At 43.6% G+C, this 18,538-nt stretch overlaps 1 protein-coding gene and 1 long non-coding RNA gene across 3 annotated transcripts in view; one reads left to right on the top strand and one right to left on the bottom strand.

Annotated features, from left to right (window-relative positions):
* Positions 1-9,443, bottom strand: part of PCSK1 (proprotein convertase subtilisin/kexin type 1) — a 28,308-nt gene extending 18,865 nt beyond the window's left edge. Inside the window, exons 1-5 of the mRNA XM_071455697.1 lie at positions 9,077-9,443; positions 7,480-7,584; positions 4,025-4,135; positions 1,634-1,780; positions 1,100-1,176 (exon numbers count right to left, since the gene is read on the bottom strand). Coding sequence (XP_071311798.1) covers positions 1,100-1,176; positions 1,634-1,780; positions 4,025-4,135; positions 7,480-7,584; positions 9,077-9,259 — 623 coding nt within the window. The 5' untranslated portion in view covers positions 9,260-9,443. The remainder of the gene's footprint in view (positions 1-1,099; positions 1,177-1,633; positions 1,781-4,024; positions 4,136-7,479; positions 7,585-9,076) is intronic.
* A 161-nt stretch (positions 9,444-9,604) lies between these two features.
* LOC139604573 (uncharacterized) lies at positions 9,605-17,870 on the top strand. Of its 2 annotated transcripts, XR_011684010.1 has the most exons (4): positions 9,605-9,955; positions 10,520-10,666; positions 12,350-12,564; positions 13,729-17,870. It is a non-coding gene; the product is annotated as an uncharacterized lncRNA (long non-coding RNA). The 2 variants fall into 2 exon arrangements; XR_011684009.1 differs by having other exon boundaries at positions 9,607-10,666.
* The last annotated feature ends 668 nt before the right edge of the window (positions 17,871-18,538 follow it).

Genomic DNA, 18,538 nt, shown 5'->3' with positions numbered 1-18,538 from the left:
ATAAGTCTCAAGGTAAGAGCATTGTATTATGTAATGCTACAGATTGTTATTCAGTGACATGCTTCAATGCTTCTGGACTGAATTCCATTTACTTATTAATAAAGATTAGAGACAATACAGGTAGATTTAAGAGATAATGACATCATAACAAGAGGATAATGGCTTCTTTCTCTAAAATAACACTGTAACAAAGTAGAAATACCATTTTTCAAATGTCTTATTCGTGGTTATATTATCCTCAGACTGATCTTTCTTTTTTTCCCTCATGCAATGATTTATGTTGTGAATGCTACGGTATTGTCTGATAGGAAACAGGGAACCAATGCATCAGTTTCTTGCTACCTGTACTGAGTAGTGGCATCCTAATTTGTTTAAGAAATTGACTGTTTTGTGTACCATCTTCTAGGGAGATCCCTCCTATTCTCTTTCTTATGTACAAAATCCATAACTGGACCATGATGGTGAGGGACGTGCCCAGGTCTGACAGACCCATCAAGAGACACTTTTTGTTTTGTTTTGTTTTTTTTAATTCCCAGTGCAAAGCAGAGAATTGAAGTAAAAATATACTTTGGGAGGTATCATTCCAGAAACACACTGAGACACAAGAATAGATTATTCCCTTCACCTTGCAGAAATACCTCAGCACCTTACACATGGCATGAAAAAATTCAGGACATCACAGGGACATTACAATTATGAAGTTCTTCACCTAGGAATTTTATCAATGTTGTGAGAATGCTCCTGTAAACTGGAACACAGGAGGCTCCTTCTGAACATCCAATAGTGATTCTTTACATTGTGGGCAACTGAGCACTGCCACAGGTTGCCCAGGGAGGCTGTGGCCTCTCTCTCCTTGGAAATATTCAAAAGCCATCCTGATCATGCTGGGCAGCAGCCTCCAAAGCTCCCTGCTTGAGCAGATGACCTTCAGAGGTCCCTTCCAAGCTCAACCATGCAGTGATTCTGTTACACAAATTCTTCCTCTTATAAAATAATTGCCACAGGACACCTACACAGAAATTTCTCCGCTTGTGTCTTCTAACACACAAACTAACACTGTAATGTGTTGTTCTCTTGAGACAGCTGTGAAGCTACTCACTTGTTTTCATTTGTTGGGTCATATCTAGGGAAGGGATCATGATCATTGTCGTTGAAATCGTAGCTTGCCTTTGGGTCCTACATGTTAAAAAAAAAGCAGAATTAATTCAGACAACTGGGAAAGGCATTTCTAAATTGCTAAAAAAATGGGTTCTAGAGTCTGTATTTATTTACTTGATGTGCCTCATATTGGCAGCAATCAAGCTGGTAGAATTTGATGGCCATTAACAATTCCATAACTTTTTCATGGAGCTTTAATAATTTATCATTAAACCACTATATACAAATGTGTCTGGGAATTAAATCTACTGCAGGAAAAACAAAACAACAAAATACCCACCCCACTACCATTGCTAAGTGACATTCAGCTTCCTGTGACACAGACCAGGCTCCAAATCATGCCTAAGGCAAGTATTCCAGTCTCTGTACTGCAGGAGCTGACTTACAGAACAGACAATGAGCTGGGGAAGAGTGTCTGTTTATCCAAATTACAACTGGTTAATCTATTCCACAGCATTCTAATGCTCAAACTCACATAGTTAGCATAGATGTCAGTGTGATTCCACTCCAATCCATCGTCCAGGACTGTGATAACAACTCCCTTGCCTGTGAATCCTTTCTGCCACACAGGAATAACATGGAGATCCAGTTTGGGCAGGGATGGAGTAATTCTTGTATCTTGCTGTGGGACAAAATGGATTAAAATATATCAACATTTTATCCATTTATATCACCAAACAGATCCAAAGTCGTATTCTAAAGATGCTGTAAACAATCTCAGCCAGAACTTCACTCAAATTTTGCAAATACAAACCAAAAATTAATTTCATCAAATACTTGTGGGACTGAAAGATTTACCCCACTGCTCGAATATCCCTGAAGACCACTGCAGAACAAAAAAGCGCCTTGTATTTTTGATAAGTAGGCAGCAGAAACTGAAAGGAGTGGTGGGGATGCACTGATGGACCTTGGAACACTGGGTTAATAATCAGACCTGCTAATGTTTGTTCTTTCCATTTGATGAGGAGCCAAGACAGTGCCCGCAGTGCAATGAGCTGGATTTCCTCCAAGTGTATTTTCTCCTTGGATGTTAAAGTTAGCCAGAGCAAAATAATTAATGGGTAAAACAATTAAGGTAGTCGTTTGGTTGGGAACAACTGTGCTGAATCACAATTTTCTCTTTACTACCCTCATTGGTGTTCCTGTGGTAAATCAGCTGGAAGTATGAATCATGTATAGCCTTCTCTTCTGCAGCAAGTTTTTTGAAGAGTATCTCCTGAGTGGGTCATTTTCCCCCTCTAATGCTAAAGGAGCAGTACATACATCTAATTTAGAAAACATGCTTACAGCCACCATAAAAGCAGAGATGTAAAAATAAGCACTTTCTTTCTGTTTCTCTGTGCACAATTACGTTAGCTGATGGCAGGTTTTCTGTATGTCTTTGTTTCCAAAGAAATACTGCATAAAATGCAAGGTTTAGGAAAAGAAATTTGTTATGGGGATGAAATTTCTTTCATATTTTGCTATCTGTACCTGACTGCTTCCATTCAGGAAATTATTTGAGATTTCAAGCTTTGTTCTCTTGAATCCATCAAATAATATTTTTTTCCTGGTGATGTGTGAAGGTACACAGGATAGAGCTAAAACTGTTGCCATCAAGTCAAAACATAAGGTAATAGTCAGTTATTCACTACAAGGCAAGGAATATATTTTTGAAGAAAATGTCTAACACTTTTATGCATTTAATCAGAGAAATTCAATGTTCATTGCAAACAAGGATAAACAGTATGTTTTTGTTTCTCATGTGTGAAAACTAGAGGGAAAAATAGCGAAAACCATAAATAGGTGGGAAAAGAAACTAAATCTCCTGGAGAGCAGAACATTGCCAGGATTTTTTTCCCCTGACTGCTTTTATGAATCATGTGTGTGTTTGTGTATTTTCTAATATACACATCTTGGAAATGTCCTTTGGCTTTTTTGGTTACAGGCAAGGAAGCAAACAGACATTCTGGAGCAAAGAAAAGCTAAATTCTTTCAGATAACAATATTTTTTCTGTTCAAAAAATGTCTGCAGGAATCTTCATGGAAATATTTTATGCTATGTGGTTTATAATTCATCTTCCCTAGCTCAAAAGAAGGAAAGTAGCCTAGATTTTCGTATTTATTTCTCTAAGATGAACTGAGGAAAAGTATTTCCAGCCACTCAGGCCCCATTTGTGCTTGACCTTTCTTTCTGATTTGTTATACCCACCTTTAATCCCATCTCTATTCTGAGTAAAAGCAATGAATCCTAGACTGAAGGTACAGCTAGATGCACAATGGAAACACAGGCTCTTGGAAGAAACCATGTAAAATCTAAATGATCAACTGTATTTCTCAATTGACACATGCAGACAGAAGCTGTGGAGCTCAGGAAATTTTTTTCCCTGAGGTTTTGAGCAGGTGAGCAAGATTTAGAGACCCTCTAACATATAAATCCTAGTCCATATAGCTGAAGGTGCTTGTCACATGCATGCAGATGCTTTTGTTTTCATCTAGTATATGTATTCTGCACTACTAATTTTAATAAATAAATAGATGGCCAGCTTCAGATATGGTAATGGACTTCTTACAGAAAAAACCCACAAATATTTTTAAATTATCATTAAAGTGGTTTTTAACTGCTTACAATTTGTGATATCATCCCCCTCCCCCATAGTAAATAGCAGCTGGATTGGCATCTAGAAACTCTGTAGAAGTGGTATTCCACAGAAGAGAGAAGGTTGTCTGAAAATGCTGTTTACAGAGATCACTCATTTTTGCAGTACATGCTAACGAAAGGGACTCTTCATTTATTCCCCTCAGTGCAGTCACTCTGATACTGGTAAAATAGTGCAGCTGGTGGCACTACCACCTTCTCCAGCTCCACAGGGCAACAAATTCTTACCAGGTACCACTGCTGATTCCACATAGGGTCGTTGAAAAGTCTCTCTGCTGAATCTCTCACGGCGGCACGCTTAGTTCGCTTTTTTTCATACTGCTGCTCTGCCCATGACACCTGCAAGTATTTGTAAAAATATGATAAGTGAACCTCTTCAGTTTGGGACTTTCTTAACCTGGAGTATAAAGGCTTTCGTCACACAGAGAGATTTTGGTGCCTAAAGCAAAATGAGCAGCATTCAGTACAGAGAAGAGGATTATTTAAACTGTAGTGCAGTGAGATTTAGGGGAGAGAACTTGGTGAAATCACAATACTGTAGAATCAATTCACAGTAAATCATTAAATACAAGTTAGCAAGGAATTCATGTGAGTGACACAAGACAGGTTTTTACATCAAATAAAACTGTTTAGTATGGCTAGAAGGTCATCTAAGCAATGGTGCTTACTGAAACAAGGAAAACCACGGCCTGCTTCTTTCTCCTACTTATCATTTATTCACTCTCTGTTGGGAGTGAAAAGGCAAGAAGAAAGATTGTCTCTGGCTTTAGTCTAGCAATAATGATGATGCTGTTACTCACAGACCAGCTGGACCTCCAAGTCTCCTTCCTAGCGGTGTTTTGAAAAGTGGTCAATTAGCAAGCTATGAATATTAGACTAACTTCATCACCAGCATAATTCCACTTAGGGCAACTGAAAGCCAAAATGCTTCAGTGTGCTTTGATAAAGCTTCAAACGAGTTGCACAGGCTTTGTGCACAGACACAGCAGTCTCTAAGGCACTAGGTTGTATTTTAAATGTGTACTGCCCTTGAATGCATTACTGAACCCAGTTCAGACGAAATCCTGATGATGATGATGCCTCTCTCTGTGCTGTGTGCTCTTTTTGGAAAGGGAATAAAACATTATTAGTTGGTCCTTGTGTGATCCCTCTGACGCAGATATTGTTGGTCCTTTTCATCCCAAATTCCAAGCAGGCAAAGAAAACTCAAGTTCAGTAAGATTGCCAAGATCCTGTGACAAGCCTCTTATGGAGGGTGCCTTGGATCTAATCTTTTACTTTCAAGCTCTGAATAGATTCTGTTCCTTTTATCTCCTGTCATTGAGCAGCTTTATGATCCTGACATCTATCACCATATATGAGATAATAGTGACTCAGAAGTTATGATTAAGAAGTATGATTTGATTAAAATGCAATTTTGTAATGAAAGCCTAATGAAAATTCACTACAAGAACATAAATCCTCTAAAATGGTATCTGCATTAGGCATGTTTATGATTCTCTTTGCTATATATTTAGTCCTAAACCCCCTACAAACCTTGGTCATAGAGGATGAATATACCCATGCAAGTGTGGGTATTTTAAACTGCTCTCTTGATATCTCTGGCCATACATACTTGTGCACACATTGGAGTAATTACCTCTATCTCTCTTCCCTGCCCACAGCAAAGCTTGACCTCTTCACCACCCAACAGTAATTAGCAGTTGACAACTTCCACACTTGTTATTTCTTTTCACGGGGAGCAAGTGCACTGAAGGGAAATGAGCTGAAACTCCCAAGCACATATGTCAGGCAAACAAGCAAAACATTTGTCACTCAGCAACTGGGTGAGGTTCCAACCATCCTTCTCCAGCAAAACCTGAAGGCCCCATGCCAAATCTCCAATCACTGATACATAAAGCAGTAAAAAAAAATTCTCAATTCAAATCTACTTGCAAGAAAGTAGATTTGTAAACTAGTGCAAATACTAGAAGAAGGTAGGTAACCAGATAATTATATCCCTTCAATTCACAGCCTTTATCTGTTTTACAACAAACACTATAGGAAGCATATAAATATTCAGATTAGAGCCAAGTTTTACCACAACTTTCACACTTAACATACCGTAAAATTCATGAAGGCATTATACAAACAAAAACAGGATTCCCTTTTCTCTCTTTTTTTAAAGGTTGAATCTAAATCTTTCTAAGTAGGCTGCTGCTGAACAAGAGCAGCTCCTCAGTGCAAAGGTCCCTGTGTAACTACACAGCATTACATGATTGCTTTGTGTTTATACACTTACATAATGCATAATTACATCTCATTTATCCACGGAATTAATTTGCATACTGGATGGTAAATAAAATGGAAATTGGAGTAAATTTAGCAAATCACCTGCAGCAGTTTGAATCTAAGAATGCAAGGATGCAATAATGTCTGGTAGCAATATGACACAATCACTTCCATTCTGCTACAATTTTAGGACGTGATGCATTGAACACTCTCATTCTTCCCTGTGTAACAGATTCATTTGATGCAGTAAGCCCAAAAAAGAGAGAGACTACACCCAAAACTCTGGTCCTGAACACTGTATTACAATGGCACGAAACATGTGGTCATATAGGCATAAATTAGTTTAGACTGAATCTGCAGGTTTGAACATCCCCAATTTAGGATTATTTCAGCTTTAACTGTTAGACCCATTCCTGCTTGCAAGGAAATAGATGAGATTGTACACTTGTGAAAAAAAAAAAAACAGGCAAAACAAACACCCTGTCTTGCCACACAGAATATTTCCTCCTAGTTGACATTTGCATCTGAAACCTCCAGATAGAAGATTACTCATTCTGCAGTGATTTGTCCTTATATGATAATTTGCTGGTTTTGACAACTAGGTTACTTCATGGTTTGGACAGCTCATATTGTCACAATGATTGTTGCAACAATGCTGATCTTAAAATCAAGTGTTGTTGTTGTGACATTTCCCAGAAAATAGTTTGTAAGAGAGACTGACAGCTTTCTGGTCTGCTCTTTAAATTTGTCATGCACCTCAGTTTTTCATTATGGTTGCAAACAGAAATGCTTCTCTCCGAAATAAAGCCGGACAAACGAGGGGTCTGCTTCACCAGTGGGTTGTACCTTAGACCCCTCTCCAGTTTGCCTGTTCTCTGATTGCAGTGGCAGATCATTGTAACAAAAGAATGCAAGTCTGGAATGTGTGATGGATCTTTTGAAAAGGGATTTTAGCTTGTTGTAGAAGCCAATCCAGCAGAACATCAGCCCTTTATCCCTGCTTCTCTTTTTTTTTTACTTAATATTCAGTCACTTTAAATCAAACCTAATTCACATGGTAATTGCACAGACGTGGCCTAATTAAACTTAATGCATCTATGGATTTTTACTTTGAATCCACCCCCTTGGTTCCCTGTTCACATTTTCTTCAGTGGCACATCAACATCTGAAATTCCGGTGCTGCACATCTTAAATCTTAATTTGGAAAGCTCTTGTAAAATATGTGGTAAGGGAGGGTCAGACTCTGCCTGTGAATGACAGAATAGTTAAGTATTATTCAGCAGGAGGATGGATGGCTGAATATATTAGACTTGCAAAATGAGGAAGGCCTGCCTATGACCTCTTTATGAAGCTAGCGGTAAGGAGACAGAATGTAAAAAAAATTTTTAAAAAAGAATAAATTTAACACTTACCCGCTCATCATCAGAAAGTCTCTTAGTGATATGAATAGCACTTCTTCGGGACCGTCTTGGGTGACTCTTATGCCTGAATAAGTAGTGGTTTTTCAGTGACCCAATCTGTAAGACACAGGCGTGCTTTAATTATCAGGAAGTATTTCCCCACTGTGAGCAAGTACCAACAATCAAAACCTGAAAGAGTTCACGCTGCCTTAAAGACAAAAGAGAAAGAAGCTAGCCCGTAGGTATTTTTAATCCAAACAAGGAAACACTCTTCCAGTAACAAGTGCATCTCTCAGCCTGTGTGCTGCTAGAAGAAGCCGGGGGAGTAATTTCATTTGGGCCACTCAAGTGCAGTCATTACAGCTGCAGGACTCAAGTTACACAGCGCTTGCACTAATGACCACTGTACTCACGGACTCACCTCGGCAAGGCCACATCACCAGTTTCATCTGCTTTTCCTGCGTTTCAGCTGCACAGGTGTGAAAAGCTTTGCATGGCTTCAGACACCTCACTGCGGGGCTGGGTTGTTCAGGTACCCACTGTAGCAGCATTTTCACTCGCTCAGCAGCCACCCGGCCACCGGGCAAACCATGACCACCCCGCTGGCTTTGAATACCCCACTCTGCTAAGGACGGGCTCTTTGACAGCTGTGGGGGCAAATGTGCCGGCTACAAGGGCAGCAGGACCAAACACGCACAGGTGCCATCACGCGTAGGTGGGATACAATTTCGCGTAGCTGGGATCACACCTAAGGGATTTGGGAGTGCGTTGAACGCGGCCGTGCCCTAAAGCGGGGCTGGGCAGGCGGCCAGAGGGGCTGGCAGCCCCCAGGCAGCATCGGGGACACGGAGGGGGGCTGGCCGCGACCCCGACCACGGCGCCGGGCCGGGGACAGCAGGGTCCCAGCGCTGGGGGACGCCGTGCCCGGCACAGGACCCTCGCCGGGAGGTGAGGAGAAGCTGCTCCCTCACGGCGGTTACTCATCCCTGACAACGCTGACGTCACGGCATCCCAAAAAAGCGCCCGAGGGATGGCTGGAGAGAAGCCCCGCGATGGCGATGGAGCCGGCGGGGCGGAGGCGGAGCGGGGTCGCAGCGGACACCGCCCGCGCCTTCCTCCTCTTGCCCGAACTGCCGGGGGAGAGCCCTGCCCGGTGCCCTGTGGCACTGCGGGGTGCACGGCCGGTCTCGTCAGGAGGAGCGGGGTGCCCTGGCTGACTCTGTCCGGTCTCCTCAGGGAGAGCCCGCTGCCCTGCCCGGACCCCTCCAGGGAGAGCCGGACCCTGCCCAGTCCCGCCCGACCCTGCCCAGTCCCGCCAAGGAGAGCGGGAGCGCCCTGCCCGCTCCCGTCAAGGAGAGCCGGAGGTCCCCGCCCGCTCCTCTGAGAAGAGCCGAGTCGCTCTGCCCCGTCCCCTCCAAGAGAGCCGTCCCTGGCCGGCCCCTGGACCCTGGGAGGCTGCGGTGGGAGACTGGGAGCTTTAAAACTCCCCGGAGCCCCGCGGGCGGCAGCCGGGCGCAAGTTTGAGGGAGCGGGGAGGGAATGATGCTCGCGGGATGGGAAAGGAGCCCCGTCGCGGAGCATCTTGCGGGTGTCCCCCGCCCGGCCGTACCTGCCCCACCAGGTCGTAGTCCAGCTCGTCCGCGATGGCTCTGGCAGCGTCGGGGCCGGCCGGGATCTCCGCTGCCCACTCGTTGAGGAAGAGCCGCCCGGCGCTGCCTCCTCGGGGCAGGGAGTAGGCTGCCAGGAGCACGGCCAGGGCCGCGCACCGGCCGGCCCAGCGCCGCCCGGGCATGGCCGCGGGACGCGGGATGCGGGATGAGGGATGCGGGATGCGGGATGAGGGATGCGGGATGCGGGATGCGGCGCCGCGTTGCTACGCGATAGCGCGGAGCGGAGCCCTGCCTGCCTGCCTGCCGGCGCGGCTGCCCGAGGCACACAGACCCTCCGGAGCCGGAATGGAAATGAGTGTTTACACGTCAAAACGACGACAGCCATCCTGACGTCAAGTGTACCTGGCCCCCGGGCCGGGGGGGGTGATTCCCGGGGGGGGCGCGGAAGGGAACGGGATGGAGGCGGGGGCGCGGGGGCGAAGCCCGGCGGGCCCCGGGGCACGGGAGGGGGATGGCGGGGGGGCAGCGGCTCGGCGGGACGGGGGATGCGGGGTCTGGTCCGCGAGGGTCGGTCCGTGCCGGTGCGCGATCGTTTCCATTATCGCAGGTGATCGGTGAGACCGAGCCCGAGCCGAGGTGAGGCAGAAGCGCGGACCCCGCCCGCCCCTCGCACCCATCCCGTCGCGGGTGGGTTTTCTGCCCCCTCTCGCCTCGGTGCGAGGGCAGAGCGAGGTGAATTTGGCATTTTTTTGATCAATTGGGTTCCTAACCCGGGACCCTCCGGGCGGCACAGCGCGATTTCCGCGCATTGTCCCCCGACACCTCTGGCACACCACAGACGTGCTGCATTAATGGGCACCCTGCCCATCCCGGTGATGGTGGGCAAATATGTTTATCCTCGAATAAAGTTATTAATTTTGTACAATTTCTCGTTTAAGAATAATTTCAATTTTTTTTTCTTTTAATCGCATCCAGTGGTCTGCATGTTGCACTTTTTCAGCAATTACTTTAATTTGTTAAACAGTTATTTACACATTTTCATTTTGCATCTGCATTTCCCCAGCCCCTTCAGTTTTATTTAACATTCCCTCTACCTTTTCATTGTCTTTTCACCTGCTAGGAAATGCTTCTAAAACTTTCCCGATGTTCTCTAAATGCCCTTTCCCTCTGAAACTGAACCTTTTAGCATCTTCACTTTATGGTGCACTGTATTTCATGTCTTGATTCTTCCAACTTTTTAACTGTAAATTTCAGCAAGCTGGTTTTAGATCTGTGCTCCAATACTGTGCTTCCTTCCATTTATTATGGAGTGACAGATATGCCTGCCTTGCTCTTTACTGGCTTCTAAAATGGGAAAATAACCAAAACATAAATATAAAACGATGAGGAGAGGAAAATATTTTAAAAGATCATTGCTTCAGTGTCTGACATCTCATTCCCAGGCATCACCACGAGAGTGGATATGGTTCTGGCCATCTCCATGGACCCACAGGGATCAGGGGGCTGCAATCACTGCCACTGCTCTGCCAGCTGTAAGAGTAGGAGCCTCAAAAAACAGGAATATGAATGGATCCCGAGAGGGGGAAGAGGTGAGTGTGTAGTGAGTATACTAGAAATGCCAAGAGAATATCAATAAATATTGATATAGGATAGGACACTGATAAAATGGCACTGGAACACCATCCTCTTGCTCACCCACGTTTGCTTTCTGCAACGTGGTGTAACAACAGGGCAAGGTTCACCAAAGCCAAGGCAGGAACCAGGGCACGTGGTTCCCATTCATTTTAATTTATTTTATTCTCTGCATGGTTTTCTCAGTGCTCACTGCCAAAAATATAATTTCTTCACTTTCCTGGACAGATGCCTCAAAGATCCCTCTGTTCCATTTTTAGAGTTGTTTCTGAGGCTTTATTTAAATGTGGCCACCTCGCCAAGCAATTTCTGATTCCATGTGGGTTTTTCCTGTATGAGTGTTACCACCAGTGGTAACACAAACTGCTTTTTTACCTCTCATTCCTCATCACTGACCCTGCAAACTGGCATGGCTTCTTTGCTGCATTTTGTGTTAAGGAACTCTGCAGAAATATTGCCTCCATACAGAAATTAAATCAGAGTTGCATGTACATATAATGACAATTTATATCCTCAAGTCTTTAAGTAGTAGTTAGAATATCTACATCCACAGGAGTGTTTTGAAAGTCTAGGCACTCTTTTCTAAATGATAAATTCATTCACATGTGTTTGGTTTTTAAGAAATCCTTCCATGCAGGATGGTGGGCTGTGTACAGAGTACTGAATTGTGCTGGAGAAGGAGTCTGTGCCACATGGACTTGGTTATGTCATTCATTCAGGAAAGATGCTGTCCAATGCACTAAATTCCCATCTAATAATAGCACATTAAATAGGAACAGCTTGCTCAGCAGCATCAGGTGGAGTCAAAGATAATTGTTTTATGCTTCATAAACAATTTAGGCTTGTTGTTTATCAGTGAAATATTTATTTAGTCCCTACTGCACCCAGTGGTATTCTATCTGAGTGTAAGATCTGAAACAAGGTTGGTTATGAAAATATTATTTCTTCTTTTTAACATGGAATTCAAGGTAGATCTGGTTCCAGGGGATCCACATCCCAATAAAAACCTGGTGCAGAGTTGTTTGTTTTTTTTTTCCAGTGGGAATCATTACATTCCCCAAACAGAAATATACCCTTGTAGACCTAGTGCAAAATATTCCTTGCACATAGGTAAGATATCCACCAATACAGCATGGAACACTGAGGATGAAATCCTAAGTTACAAGGGCCAGGAGTTTACCTGAGTGGGGTTTTCTCCCTTATTGTCAAAAGGCATGCAAGTATTTAAGGCTGTAGCTGTGTTTTTGTACCCACATTTCTGATCCTCCAAAGACTTGTCCATGAAAAAGGGAGACAGGCTGGTTTTGAAAAGCCAGGTACTCACACACAGCACCCCATTTCCTTGCTTGTTAGTAGACATAACTTATTTAAGCCTGGTAATCCTTATTCAAAGTTCAAGTCCATAATCTGGAGCCCAGCTCTCTGCTGGCTGCCATGGCACCTCACCAGGCATCTGTTCCTGGTGTGGGGAGCATCACTCTCTGCAGCTGGTGAAGCCCTGTGGCTTCACCACGTCCACACTGATGTCCAACAAACCCATCCCTTTAGTCAGAACTGTGCAATGGAGAAAGCTGGAGGAGTTCAGGAGCTTCAGCAGCTCTGAATAGTGGCCACAGCTCTGTGAAATTTGTCTGTTACAGAGTGAGCAGCACAGGCATGAAACTCTGCAAGCTGTGAATTGAGAAATCTGTCACAGAAATGAAAGTACCCCAGGAAGGGATAAAGTGAGAAAGATGCATTTCTTCTTCTTCTTCTTCTTTGTGCACCTTGTACAAGAGGAGCGACTGTCTTGCTGAGGCAATGAAGGAAAGAGCAGAGATAAACAGGAGCAGGACATAAGGAAAATGAAAGGCAGGTAAAAGCACCATGTTTATCTGCAGAAAATTCAAAGGGGTTCAGGAGGATGCCACTGTTTTATCATCTTGTTTTGTTGCAAGTATATTTTGGATGAAGAAAGGTATTATGTAATGACATTTCCTTTTAGATAGTGACAATGTAAAAGCCAGACAGGAGATTCATCTCTGATGTCATATCTTGATCAGCCCATTTGATTTTGTAAGATCAAGCCAAGCATATTTTGTCTACCCACGGAGCTTGCTTTCAATATGTAGGCTGAATTTGGGTTAAAATACTGGTATTTCTTGATGGGTAAACAACAAACCCTCTCTGTGAGAAACCAAAATAGGTGTGTTTAGGGAGCAGGAGGAGCAAATCCTGAACATATTACTGAGTCCCTGCACACACTGCTGGGTTGACAGGGAGAGATAAAACCAGGTCTTGACTCTTCTACCACCACAGACAACTGAAGCAGAGATTTTTTCTGTCCACTGCAAGCCTTGCTGTGACAGGAAGAGTGATGCAGAGACAGAGACTCATGCTGGGGGGACAGATCAAAGCACAGGGATCAACATTCAGCCCAGTCCTAGACTAAGGAATTTTGGCTGCTGGGTATCACCAGCCTTCACCTCTTAAGGGTGGCCCTCCAGCTGTTCAGCCACCTTTCTTCTTTTATTTTTCCTGCAAGTGCATTCACCCAGGAGAAAATAATTTGAAATCTTGTCAAAAATCTGTTATATAAAGGGACCATTGGCATTTCTGCCTGTGCCTCATTCCAAAATCTTCATGGTTTTAAAACCACAAGGCCAGTAGGTCTTACACAGCTGTTGGGAGCTAAATGTTTTTTTCCAACACAAAACTTCAGCCTGTGATGTATAAAATCAACCAGGAGTTGATATTATTTTACTGTTTCTATTTGGAGGGTCCAATTTAAGGATGTTAACACCATTCAAATGGGAATTTGTGTTATATGTAGCTTTAATTTGCAAAGTCAGAGCACCACATTTTAAAACAAGAGTAGCTGGAAATGCAGTTTGATGCCTGAAGTGCTTGTGGTGGCTGCTGCAGTTTTAATTAGTTAAATACTAAAAAGGGCTGTGCTGCTTGTATTTAATTTGGCTGTGGACCGAAGAACACTCTTGAAACCCACTCTTTTACAGTAACACTATTTCTTTTTCTGCAGGAGCCAGCATTACAAAGCCATTGGAGGATGGCATAAAAGAGGCCATATGTGCAGGCAATCACAGAGGATAAGGGGGAACACCTGTTTTTCCATCAATTACAGCCTGTGAGCTCGCGGGGCATATTTATTCTGGGGGCATTACATTTGCTTGGGTAATAGCCCATGACACATTTCCAGTTTTACAGCAGACAAGCCCTGGGAAGGAGCTAATCATGTCTGTACAAATGAAACACAAACATGCCCTCCTGGCCATACACGTGGTTGAACAGGGGCCCCAGTGACACCAGGAGCCACCTGGGGCCAGCAGGAAGCGTTTGGGGAACAACCTGGATGGGTCTGTTTGCTCTACAAAGCCAACCCGAGCAAAAAAGCCCTGGGAAAAGGCATAGGTGGGACTGTAGGAGAGGTGGATGCCCTCAGGGAAATGGTAATAATCTCCCTACTAGGTAAGGACAAAGTCCAACTCAAGTGTTTTACTGACGGCAATAGAAAGAGGTATTACTGCGTATTACTGGGGCTTGCATTTTTTTTTTTTAATCTTGATAGAAGTGAACAAAGAAAGGAAATATTTTAAGGAAAATTTTTATTTTTATTTTTATTTGTTTTATTTTTATTTATTTTATTTTTTATTTGTTTTATTTTAATTTTTATTTTAAAGGAAATATTTTGAGGAAACATTTTATCACCTGTACCTGCAAACCTGACGTTTTAAATTTCTTCATACATGTGTTACATTAGTAATACTATTTTATTCATGGTAATGATTTTATTCTACTCGCTTGCAAGATCTTCAATAAATCCCTATAGAAGGATGAATATATTCACAAATCCGTTGTTGATTTATTTTAATAACAGCGTAATTAATATTTAGCCTTGTTGAAAACATTTCTGAGATTTCAAAATTACTGTTTTAGTTACATGTTTATTTTTTAAGGGGGTGGTTTTGTATGAGTATTTTTAGAAGACTAAGTACATTGATTAATTATTTTAAATGGCTCTTATGCTGTGTTCTTCCTCCTCATGTTCCATTTCAAGTAGGATGAAACAGAAAGGACCGGAAAGAACAAAGAGCATGAATACATGAGAGAAGAGAAAAAATACATGGAAAAATGGATTAAACCCCATTCAGAGCTATATAAAAACCTACATTTAAAAAATATCTTGTCCTTTTCTCTCTCTCTTTCTTTTTTTTTTTTTTTAAGTAATGAGTGGGTAAAAAAAAAATATTATTTTAGGTTAAAATTTCAGGAAAGCTTTCTTGTTGAGGAAAGCTTTCTTGTTTTCTTTCAGGAAAGCTAGTCCTGCTGAAGAAAAATGGGAGAAACTAAATTGCCAGTGCTCCTTACCAAAGCCAGTACTGGGTCTATAATATACACAGACAAGAGAAAAGAATCACAGAATGGAACAGGGTGACCAATGTTGGAAAAGACCCTTAAGTCCAGCCCAGCACTGCCAAGCCCACCACTCAGCTACATCCCTAAACTTGCTTAAAATTGGTCTAATTTCTTCATAGAGCATAAAATTCCTCTCCTCATCATCCCACAGCTTAAAGGACTTTGACTTGTATAATCCCAATGAGGAATAAGTCTAAGCATCCTTATACTGAAATTAAAACATCCCCATCTTGGTTTGGCCAATACAGCGTCAGGCTGCAGATAAGCCAGGCCTGTGCCTGGGTTTTGCTGCTCCTTGGGGCAGTATCTCAAATGTCTGTGCTACACAGCCTGTCGTGCTGGGTGACACGTGGCCATACATCATGATTTTGGGTGCTTTTTGATGCTTTTGGATGCTTCCAAGGGCTGCCTGTTTACCTTTATCTAATAACTCAAGTGCTGCTTTCCATCAAATTTTTACAATCTGCCTTCAAAGGTGCAAGAGTTTGGGCTATTGAGGTACCAGCGACAGCTGGAAAATATTTCTTTAAATATTCTTTGAGTCCAGGTTTAGCTGCAGTAAAGCAATGGCATTTCAAAGTAAATCACTCGGCCCCGTCCAAAACTGATAAACACACAAAACCAGTCCTTCTGTTTGTGTGTCATGGATGTGGCTGGAAGCATTTTTACCAGTCCTGTGGCAGCCAAAGCAAACACAATTTTTAAGGGTAGGGTATGCATTTTAGAAAATGCTTCAAAGATGCAGCAGCAAATTCAGAGGTTTTCCACAGTGCATGGTCATGCACCCCTCCATCCAACTCTGTCCCATGGAAGGTTCATCCAGGACCTCCAGGTTCCACTGTCTCCTCAACAGAGACTTTTCCTGGACCCAGAAAGGAATGCCAAGTTTGGGGTTTTTTTATATCATGTAAACTCATCCCATTAAAAAAGATGCCTGGATCTTGCTGCGCTGGGCTCTGCATCTGTTCCACTGCTGAATCCTTTCCCCAGGGGATTTTCTAGAGGCGTTTTCAAAAACCTTCTGCACCACAGGAAATATAAGCCCAAAGTGACAACAAAAACCCAAGGAGCCACCCTAAATTAAAAGAGTATTAAGTGCTGATGGTACAAAGTTATTAAATGCCTTCATATGTGTGGTGGGATGGCCAGGACTGCCTGCCAGGCCTCCACCCTGCTGCTTTCTCCCTCATCCTTCTCCAGAGGGTGGTAGGAAAGAAATAAGCAACAGCAGCAGCTCATGGGTTGAGATAAGGACAGGGAGATCTCTACTTGCCAATTAGTGTTGCAGGCTAAACAGATACGACTTGAGGGAAATTAATTTCATTTAACTAATTCAATTTAATTGACAATAATTTATTACTGCTTGAAAATAAGGGTAGGATGGTGAGAAGCAGAGATAAGAAGGAAAACCTGTGCTTCCCACTTTGTGGGCTGCAATACATGATCCTGTGACTAAGCGCCCTGTTCCACAGCAAATGGAGATGCCCTGGCCCTGCTGATCTCAGGGAGACTTCTGAAACCAAGAGGTCTTCTGAGAAGTCTCCTCACCACTCTGTTGGGACTTGGCTGTGTCTTTCTCAGCATTCAGCACCGTTAGAAGGGCATGGTTGAGGCAGGGATCCATGCCATCAATAAATACAGAAGAAGGGACCCCTTCTGAGCAGCTGTCTTCCCTGCAATTTTTGCTTAGCCTTTCAGTGTAGAGTTTGCTCCACCATCTCACTTTCTCATGCCCTCCTCCTGCCTAGTAGGAAGAATAAGAAGATGGCACCTGGATCTGCTTTTCCCTTCCAGTTAGGAATAGGAAGGACCTGGTCAGGGATTTAAGATAAAGACAAGCAATTGGGAGAGTCAGTGAACCGAACTTGGACTGGAGACAGCCAGAACAGTGGAATAACTGTGGGGAATGTTTTACTGTTGCAATGTTGTGAGGGGCCCAGCACTGGAGTTTTATCATGTTTGTAAATTGGCCACTTTTGTTGGTGTTGTGATGGCATTACTTTTGTTCTGGTGTGGGGAATATTTTGGTGTGAGGAATATTTTGGTGTGGGGACAGGGACCTGTGCAGGGGTTCATTCTCAGCCAGGAGCTCATGGAGAGGACCCCGGCATGGGCTTACCTGAGGGGGCTGCAGCCCAGGGAAAGGGCCTGTGCTGGAGTAGAAAGGAAGTGTGAGGAGAAAGGAGTGTCAGAGGGAATGTTATGAGCTGGTGACAGTCCTCATTCCTCATTGCTTCACTTTGCTTGGGTGGGAGGAGGTAGAGTCAGAAATGGAGGGTTGAAGGGGTGAAAGGCTGAAGGGAAAGGCTTTTTTAGTTTCCATCTGGCTGGGATGGAAGTCATTTCCCTCACAGCACCGTGTGTGTGATGCATTTACTGTGAGCTGTGCTGCTCACCCCACATTGAGGTTTCCTCTCTCTTTCCTCCACCCTGTCCCAAAGCAAGCAGTCTGGGAGTGGGATGGAAGTTAGGAGGGGACATGGAGATATTCAAGCTGACCCTGGGGCTATCCCATGCTGTGTGATGTCAGGCTCAGCATAAAAGCTCAGGGAAAGGAGGAGGAAGATGGGATGTTGGTGATTATGGCATTTGTCTTTGCAAGTGGCCATTAATCAAGCTGAGGCTCTGCTTCCCAGGAAGCAGCTGGACATCTGCCTGCCAGTGGGATGTACTGAATGAATCCTTTCTTTTTCTTTGATTACATGGGCAGCTTTTGTGTTGCTTAATAAACTCCATTATCTCAACCCGTGACTCTCTTCGCCTCCCTTTGAATTTTTTCCTCCCCAGCAAAAGGGAATGAGTGAAAGGCAGGGTGGATGCTTGGATGCTGGCTGGGGTCAGCCCACTGCAATGTGTCATCAGCATCTATAAATCATCACAAAGGTAATGTGCCTGTTGAGATTTGGGATTTATAACATTTGCAATGAAAGGCAGGGGAGCCAAGAGGAGACACGAGACCCTTTCCCCATCTGTAGTGTCTCAGCATCCTGTGCTGCCACATGGAAGGGATTAAATCCCCCACAAGCAAAGCAGAACCAGGAGCTGTCCAAGAAGCAGTGAACAGTGTTGGTGGGGTTCAAAAGGAGGTGCTGCATGCTTTAGCAGGAGAATTACCCCTAGACACATGTACTGGCATTTCTGAATTTACTGCGTAACCTGAACCCATCTCTTTGGGTTTGTTTGTTCTTTTTTTTTAATGTTACATTCCACACAGTGTCTGCCAGTTATTTAAGAAATATTTCCTTTGTCACCTACAAAAGTAGCAGTTTCATGTGACACTGGATGTTTTAATCTCATCCTGTATTTGAGGAAAGCCCCAAAAGAAGAAGAAGTGTGTATGTCTAAAAGACCATTCCCCAAATCACCTTTCTTATGCCAAACAATCACAGAAATGTATTCCTCCTGCATACAAAAGA

Source organism: Agelaius tricolor, unplaced genomic scaffold (genome assembly GCF_023055355.1).
Source record: "Agelaius tricolor isolate 1412-34295 unplaced genomic scaffold, bAgeTri1.0.p SCAF_53, whole genome shotgun sequence".
Taxonomy (NCBI): domain Eukaryota; kingdom Metazoa; phylum Chordata; class Aves; order Passeriformes; family Icteridae; genus Agelaius; species Agelaius tricolor.
The sequence above is the reverse complement of the archived record's forward strand: the minus strand, read 5'-3'. Positions and strand labels throughout refer to the sequence as shown.